The sequence below is a fragment of the Manacus candei genome, unplaced genomic scaffold (assembly GCF_025592945.1).
Source record: "Manacus candei isolate 608988 ecotype Guabito, Panama unplaced genomic scaffold, ASM2559294v1 h1tg000006l, whole genome shotgun sequence".
Classification (NCBI taxonomy): domain Eukaryota; kingdom Metazoa; phylum Chordata; class Aves; order Passeriformes; family Pipridae; genus Manacus; species Manacus candei.
In genome coordinates, this window is record NW_026138054.1 from 135212 (window position 1) to 143775 (window position 8564).

The 8564-nt window shown below is 62.1% G+C and overlaps 1 protein-coding gene across 2 annotated transcripts; it reads right to left on the reverse strand.

Annotated features, from left to right (window-relative positions):
- Window positions 1-399: 399 nt before the first annotated feature.
- Window positions 400-8242, reverse strand: GCK (glucokinase). Of its 2 annotated transcripts, XM_051809655.1 has the most exons (10): window positions 7170-8242; window positions 4736-4898; window positions 4463-4617; window positions 4123-4242; window positions 3937-4032; window positions 3568-3667; window positions 1717-1900; window positions 1345-1500; window positions 744-977; window positions 400-658 (listed from the first exon to the last, which is right to left on the reverse strand). In XM_051809655.1, the coding sequence occupies exons 1-10, from the start codon at window positions 7212-7214 to the stop codon at window positions 514-516; spliced, it is 1398 nt and encodes a 465-aa protein (XP_051665615.1). In that variant the 5' UTR covers window positions 7215-8242; the 3' UTR covers window positions 400-513. The 2 variants fall into 2 exon arrangements, with proteins under 2 accessions (XP_051665615.1, XP_051665625.1); XM_051809665.1 differs by lacking the exons at window positions 3568-3667; window positions 3937-4032; window positions 4123-4242; ... (1 more) ...; window positions 4736-4898; window positions 7170-8242 and having other exon boundaries at window positions 1727-1847.
- Window positions 8243-8564: the final 322 nt, after the last annotated feature.

Below are 8564 nucleotides of genomic sequence, written 5' to 3' on the forward strand. Positions count from 1 at the left end.
GTTTGGGGGGTCTGAATGCCCCACTCCCCACCCTGTTGTGGGGACATGGCTGGAGGGGATCCCCCCAAAATGCACCCCTCACCCTTGCAACTGGCCCAGCTCTGGTGCGCTCTGGTCAGTCTCTGCACCCCAGGGCTCACTGGTGGGGGGCTCCTCCACCCCAACCCCCAAGTACCCATAAAGAGCCCCTAATCTCTAAGCCAATCTCCCTGGGGGGCTCTCCCCCAGCAAAGGAGCTGGGTGTGTCAGAGCCCCCTCGCTGCAGCTGGGTAAGGATGTAGGGGGGCGAGGGGATGGGAAGCGCCTCGACTGCCCCATACATGTGGGGCAGCCCCATGTGGGTCTCCCTGCCAGCACAGGGGGACACAAGGAGTGCTGGCCCAAGTGGCCCCAGAGAAGTCCACACGTACCCCGTTTATTGGGGGGCTGGAGCCACCTCTTTTCTGCACCTGTGTCTGCTCCCACAGCGCTCCGAGTGGGACCACTGGCCCCCCGCCGCCCCCCGAGTCCGGCTCACTGCCCCATCATACAGGCCATCTTGCAGGCCACGGCCGAGATGAGGGCGGCCCCGCGCCCGCTGCCCTCCTCTGACTGGATGAAAGTGATGTCGCAGCCGGGTGTCAGCTGCCGCACTGTGGCGTGGAAGTGGTCCTTGAAGCTGGAGTGGGAAAACAGGGTCAGAAACAGGGTCACAAATGGGGGCTGAAGGAGGAGGATGGCAGGAAGGCCCTGGGGATCCCCACCTGGGATGAAGCTTGTAGACGGAGCCGTCAACGCCGACGGTGATCTTGAGGGTGTCCTGGCTGCGGCTCTCGCGCATGCGGTTGATGACGCCGGCCAGCCCAGCCGAGCACATCTGGGCGGCGCGCGTGGACACGCTCTCGCACACCCGGCGCACGATCTCGCAGTCTGTCCGCGATGGCAGCAGCTCGAAGCCTGACAGGATGTTGTAGATTTGCTTGCGGTCGTCGGAGTCGCTGGGGTGAGGGGAGAGTGGGGGTCAGCGGGGAATGTTGGGGGAAAACCCATTATGGGGCAGTTGTATGGGGTGTCAGGATGAGGAACCCCAATTGGGTCAGTCGGAACAGGTTGGTGTGGGGTGATGGGACAGAGGGACCCCAACATGCACAGTCAGAGCAGGCTGCTGTGGGGTGATGGGATAAGGGACCCCAATATGAGGCAGGCAGAGCAGACTGGTATGGTGTGGTGGAACAGAGGGATCCCCACGTGGGACAGCCTGGTACAGACTGACAGCACCTGGAGCCGTGTGGACTGGCAGCACAGACCCCCAGCACGGTGCAGCCTGGCAGGCTGGTTTGGGGGTGCCGCTCCCCAGCCTCGCACCTCTCGATCTGGGACATGAAGCGGGTCTCGAAGGTCCCACGGGTCTTGAGCTTCTCAGAGGCCTCCCCATTGAAGAGCAGGTTCTCATCCACCAGCTTCAACAGCACCAGCCGCACTATCTCCCCCATGTACTTTCCCCCAATGATCTTCTCGTACCTGGGGGGGGACACAGGCAAAGGGGCGGTGTCAGGGCTGGGATTTGGGGGGCCACATTGTGCGGCACCCCCTCTTTCCTTCCCCCCTCCTTGCCGGCTGTGTCCCTGCACGCGGGCACAGCCTGGGGCGAAGGACCTCCGTGCCGGGGGGCTGAGCCCAGCGTGGCAGGGGGTCAGGGGGGACACCCAGAGGAACTGGATCTCTCCTATTCCTTACAGTTGCTGACCGGGGTTAAGGGAGGTCTCGTCCACCACGCGGTCGTACTCCAGGAGGAACTCATCCAGCTCCCCCGAGGCGCCGAAGGCCCCCCACTCTGTGTTCACACACATTCGCCCCTCATCGCCCTCGACCAGCTCCACGTTGTGCATCTCCTCCATGTAGCAGGCGTTACAGCCCGTCCCTGCCAGGAACCGGGGACAGGGCCAGTGGCGGGGGAACAGTGACCCCCCCACCACGGCCCTCCCATCCCAACTGAGATAAAGCTGGGATAGTCTTCTGGAGCAATGGGGGGGAACTGGAGAAGGTCCAGAGATGTGCCAGGATGGGGGTTGGGACCTGCGTGGAGTCATTCCTGAACCTGTGAGGGACATTCCTCAGCCTGGTGATGTGGCACCATGGTCTACAACTACTTCAGGGCTGGCTCCAGAGGTGACAGAACATGGGAGAAAGGTTTTATACTAAAAGAGGGAAGATTTATATGGGATATTGCAGAGAAATTCTTCTCTGTGAGGGTGGCAGGTGATGTTTCTCAGAAAAGCTGTGGCTGCCCCATTTCTGGAAGTGTTCAAGGCCAGGTGGGAAGGGGCTTGGAGCAACCTGGTCTAGTGGAAAGTGTCCCTGCCCATGGCAGGGAACTTGATGATCCTTAAGGTACCTTCCAACCCAAACCATTCTGTGATTTCATGAAAGCTGGAACCAAGGATGGTTGGGAACTTACTACATAGGTCCCAAATCTCTATCCCTATTCCACCCAGCATTGGGATGCAATAGACTCATCAAATCATAGAACCATGGGATGGTATAGGTTCAGAGAGTCCTTAAAGCTCATCTTGTTCCACTCCCTGCCATGGGCAGGGACACCTTCCACTAGACCAAGTTGCTCCAAGGATAGAAAGGAAACGGCCTCAAGTTGCACATGGGGAGGTTTACGTTTGGACAATTTCTTCATGGAAAGGGCTCTCTGGCCCTGGCACAGCTGCCCAGGGCAGTGGTAGAATCCCCATTCCTGGGGGGATTTAACTGACTTGTGGATGTGGCACTTGGGGACATGAGTTAGTGGTGGCCTTGGCAGTGCTGGGGGAACAGTTGGACTTGATGACCTCAGAGGCTTTTCCAACCCAAACAATTTCATGTTTCCATTCTAGACCTCATTTCAGAGTAAAGAAATGGCACAGCTGGCCCCTGCTGCTCCATGAGCACCGGGACTCGGTGACCGAGATCGTGGCTGGGGGCTCGTGCTCGGAGCTGCATGTCCCCATCCTGCGGTGACAGGGATGGTCATCCTGCCCCCCGTGCGCCCCCACAGCCCTGGCTGGCCCCTTGTCCCCACAGCAGGGTCCCAGGGGCTCCGGGTGCTGTGCTGAGGCCAGCCCGGCCCCAAGGAGCTGATAAACATCCCAGTGCGTGTTTACCCAGGCGAGGGGACGCGGAGCCCAGATGGCACGTGGCTGATGGCACTAAAGATAGCAGGGGGCTGGGAGAGGCGGGGGGCTGCTCCCTGCAGGGTTCAAACCCATCCCCACCACCCAGCTCCCTGACACCAGCCACCTGCCATGGGTCTCCCACGATGAGGTGCCACAGCCACCTGCCTGGGGGGAGGGCTGTGCTATGGGGACCAGCCCTGTTATGGTGACTACCCCCTTTCTACTCCTGAGGCACTCCCACCACCGTGCTGGGGACAGACAATGCCATCGAGTGTCCCAACCTCCGGAGGCCTCAGCAGGGTGCCATTGCCACCCCCTTGTCCTTGGTGTGCCCCTCCAAAGGGACGGGGAAGCAGCAGGGGAGCAGGGCCGGGGGATGGTCCCCCCTCCTTGGCCGTGTGTCCCTGCAGAAGGGGCGTCTTACCCACAATCATCCCAACCTCGCACCGGTGATCTTCGTAGTAGCAGGAGATCATTGTGGCCACCGTGTCATTCACCATCGCCACCACGTCCATCTCGAAGTCCTGGGGACAGGACAGGGACCATTGGAGGCTCACAGGGGGCTGGGCTGTCCTGCAGCAGGTAGGTCTGGGGTAGAGGGTCCCCAAGGGTGAGGATGTGGGCATGTGTTGCACATGTGCGCACACGCATGGAATGGCCCTTCCTGGGGACACACCAGGCTCCAGCAGCCCTGTTGCAGGCAAAGCTGGGCTTCAGTGAGCCCATCGCAGGGACAGCCAGGAGCGCCGGGGTCCCCCCACCGCGGTGGTACCAGCACAGCCGACCCTCTCACCCCTCGCCGTTTGATGGCGTCCCTCAGCAGCCCCACCACATTGTTCCCTTCTGCGCCGGAAGCTTTGAAGCCCTTGGTCCAGTTCAGGAGGATGCCCTGGAATGGGAGTCAGACCAAAATGGGGCTGTGGATGTAGCTGGTGCTCAGGGACCCCCGAGCCCTTGTGCTGCCCAGCCACCCCCTCACCTTGTCAATGTCCTCGTGCCGCACAGGGAAGGAGAAGGTGAAACCCAGGGGCAGCTTTTTGTGCTTCATCTGGTGCTTGTCCAGGAAATCAGAGATGCACTCGGAGATGTAGTCGAAGAGCTGGAAGACAGGAGACCCAGCCTTTGCCAGGGGCTGTTACCACGCTCCCACCACACACAGACCGACACTGTCCCGTCCCCACCGTGGGTTCCCCAGGCCTGGCCACCCCCTGCTTTCTGCTGATGGGAGGGATGAAGAGTGTCCCCTCCAGTGTCCTCACTGGAACACGCACGTTGACAGGGACTGGGAAGGGACGGGATGCCCTGTGTGCCCCACTCACCATCTCGGCCGTCCCAGTCATGGCGTCCTCTGGGATGGAATACATTTGGTGCTTTGTCTTCACCTTCCACTGCCCCTCTTCCCCCTCACCCACCTTCACCAGCATCACACGGAAATTGGTGCCACCCAGGTCCAGCGACAGGAAATCTCCCACCTCTGCAAAGCCGGGGAGGGGGGGACAAGGTGATGGGCTCGGGGTGGGCTCAGCCTTCTGCATGGAGCTCAACAGGGTCTGGAGAGGGAGTAACACAAGGGACCAGGAGTGATGCCATACCTGAGCCCTCAGGGGTGGAGCGGACATAGGTGGGCAGCATTTTGACAGAGGCTTCCTCATGTGTCTCCAGCTTAAGACCTCGGTCCATCTCCTTCTGCATCCGGTACATCACCTTCTTCAGGTCCTCCTCCTTCAGCCGGAACTCTGACAAGATCTGCTCCACCTGCGTGGGATATAGCATCAGCCAGGGCTGGAGGACACAGGGTGCAGGGGCCTGAACTGCAAGAAATAACCACGTTTCCCTTCCCTCGACCCTGGTTTTCCCCACTGGCTCATGGACACCCCAAAATGCCTTATCCCACTGCTCTACTTCCTTCAGGTGAACATATGCACCAGGGAATCCATAGGACTGGCATGAGGCCCCACATCCACTCCCGGTGCTGCCTGTAGGACATCGTGGTTGGCATTGGGGTCCCTGCGCCGTCCCCATCAGCAAGTTGATTTGTTTGGATGGTTGTGTAGAAGCCAGCATCACTCCAGCAGGACTTCAACCACTGCCCTAGGACATTCCATCCTGATGAATCCCAGGGCCATTCCCACCAAGGAGTGCCTCTAGCCATGCCACTGAGAAGCACAGCATCTCCCACCAAGGATGTAGGACTCTTCCATGATGAAGATGCTGGTGTCTTCCTTGTTCCCCTGGGAACATCCCTCTCCCTGTATCCTACCAGGAATCACAGGCACAATTTTCCACCCACCAAATTTGGGGCAGAGGGCAGGTGGGCAGGAAGATTCTCAGGAATCCTTGCCTCGCTGCCAGGTAGAGCTGCAGGGCCCACTCCAGGGAAGCACCTGGCAGGCAGGACCTGTGTTTATCCTTTCCGTAGCAACCCCGGGCTCGGCGCAGCCTCCATTAGGCAGCAGGGCTGGGGCCAGGCCCCCGGCTGTCAGATGGAGCCGGAGTCGGTGCTCGCTCCACCAGCTGCAGCCACAGCATTAGGGCTCATTAGTCACCGGGCTCTGGGCAGGCTCCAATGCTCCCACTCCTGTTCTGGCCAGCAGACAGATGTTTGCCTTGAGGCTGCTGCTGTTTCCCAACAGGTTTTTGGGTGGGGGGCTCAGTAAAGGGTTTGGGGTGTGGTTTGGAGCATCCTAACATCGGGACCACTCCTCGTAACATGACTCTCAATGCTATCCCTCAGCCTCCAGACCCCCAAGTGAGGGCTCAGCCCAAATATCTCCAAGGCCCCGCAGGGCTCCTGTGGCCTCAGCCACCATCCACAGCTGAGTGGGATCCCTTCACCTCCCCCTCTATCCTGGTGCTGAACTCTGGGGGCTTAATTAGTCTTGGACCCCCAGGTGCCAGGAGACAGGAGCCCAAGAGATGTGGCTGCAGCATGGACCCCTCTGGGCTGGGGGACACCGCCGGACACCCCGGAGTGGGGCCAGTCACCCAAGGTAGCACTACGGTGAGGTCCGGCATGATCTGGAAGATGTTCAGCCTGGGATGATTGAAAAAATCCTGCCAGGAAAACACGGAGCTGCATTCAACCATCTTGCCTGGATCATTGGCTGAAGGTATTCGGCGCTAATCACCTGTGGGAATGCTGGATCTGCCACAGGCGGAGGGTCCCTGTCCCAGGGCTGGCACCCAAGGGTCCAAATTTTATTTCTCCATCTCACCACCGTGTGTCCCTACTCATTCCTTCTCTCGCCTCCAAAAGAACAGGTTTGGCTCTTCCCTGGCTGGATTTGGCTCTTCTCATGTGACGGAATCCGGCTCTCAGCTTCCCATGGAAACAGTGTGGTCCAGTGCAACCCACAAAGGGGATGGAGCTGGGAACCACATGGCTGCTGGCTGTGGTGGCCGGCTACACCCAGCATATATTGTGTCCCCTCCATGTCCCAGCTGGCAGCAGGGAAAGTCTCCACTGTCCTCATGCATGGCCCTGTGAGCTCAATCCATCTGGAGAAGAGATGGGAGCAGCTTCCCACAAACAACCAGTGTTTGACTGGGGATGAGCCATGTGCCATCCTGCTGAGAGTCTCAGTGACAACAGTGACAACCAGCCAAAGGAGGTGATGGGCCCCATCTCATCCCAGAGATGCAGCCTTGTGGCCAAAAGATGCCCAGGGCAATGCCAAGATGGTGGGAGCATCCCAGCCCAGCAGAGCATCCCACGAATGCTCTCAGCTCCATCACAAGCCCTCAGTGCTGTGGGGCCTGTGCTATGCTGGGGGGGTGACCTCAGGGACAGGACCCTCCCTGGACATGTCAGGCTGCCCCCAGGCTGCCCAGGAGCTGGTGTCCTCCCCGCCAGCCATCCTCCCAGCTACCTCTGTTGGAAACTCGGGAGATGCCAGGAGCACCTGGCCACTCGCTCCAGGGAAGGCAAGAACCCCCTGTGAGGATCCACGCTGCTCCCCACACCCCCTGGGTGCCCCCCAGCCTGTCCTTCTCGACCTCCTGGCATCACCCCTGCAACAGCCTCACCTTCTCCTTCCTGCTGCTCTCCATCCTGGCTCGGTGATCCAGCATGGGGGCAGCCGGCGGGGTGGGGTGGGCTGCGGGCCAAGCCGTGCCCCCCTCAGCCCCTGTGCCCCCCACCGCGGTGCCTGGCCTGGGGGAGCCCCCTGCCCCGTCCCTGAGGGTGGCCGGCGGGCGCTGGGCAGCTCCGTCCCTCGCTCTGTACGCGGATGCTCCACTTTCGCTGCGTTATCTCATCTGACGCCCCAGTGCAGCGCACGCCGAGGGGGTCCCGGTCCCCTCAGGCCTCAAGCGGAGGGGCGAGGAGCGGGGCCCGGCGCCCCGGCGGGCTCAGCCCTGTCACCCCACATCCTCTGCTCCGGGGGTTCCGCCCACGCTGTCCCGCTCGCTCTCTCGCTCCCTCGATAAATCCCTGGGCCGGTGAGGGCGCAGGGGCCCAGCCCGGCGCGGTGGGTTCCCGCAGCCCACGGGGACGCCCCGGTGCGTTGGCGAGGCGAGACCGGGACCGTCCCCCGTCACGCGAAGCACCACGCCCCGGGTCACCCATGTCCCCGTTGTCATACCAACGGCTCGATGGCGGTGGCAAGCACTCCACCGGCCCGCTTGGCAACGGGCACGCTCCCATGGAGACCGGGCACACAGCACAGGGGCGAGGGTGACTGGGAAGTGCTCTGTGCCCCCAGGATGGGAAAGGCTCCAGGGGCGCTGGGATTGAAACCGAGCGTCACAACGGATTGGGAACGGGCCCTGGATTTGGGGACGGGGATGTGGCAACACCCCGTCACCCCCAGAGCCGTGTCGTCAACCCAGTGTTGGGGCAACGGGGGCCTATGGGGTCCCAATGGGATCAGGAACACCCCCAGTCACGGGTGCACCCCAAAAAACTCCTGGCATCGGTCCGTGGCAGCATCCCCTCGGAGAAAGAGCTGGGGAGGGTCCCCGGGGAGCCCGGGGGGGGTGTGCCAGGCGTGCCAGTTCCGTGGGGGAACGAGGGGGCTCTGGGGAAGGCAGAGGGTTTAGAGGCATCACGGCAGGGCCCGGGGGGACACACAGGGCCACCCCACAGCACCTCCCCTGCCCCTGCGCAGAGGATACCTGGGGGCACGGGAGGGCTCAGGTAGCCCCACCCCAGCTCTGGGGCCTGCCCAGAGAGGGGTCCCGCCACCGCGGCGGGGTCCCCAGCGCACGGCGGGTCCCACTCGGGGCCGAGGAGGAGCACGAGAGGTCCCCACCCTTGCAGGGTCCCGGGGCCGGGCCGGGCCGGGGCCGCCCCCGGAGGGTCCCCCGGGCCCCCTCCACCCTCCGCACAGCGCCCCCTGCCGGCCGCCCGCGGAGCGGCTCGGATTTGCCGCCCGGCCGAGGCCGGGAGGGAGGAGGCAGGCGCTGATTGGCCGGGAAGCT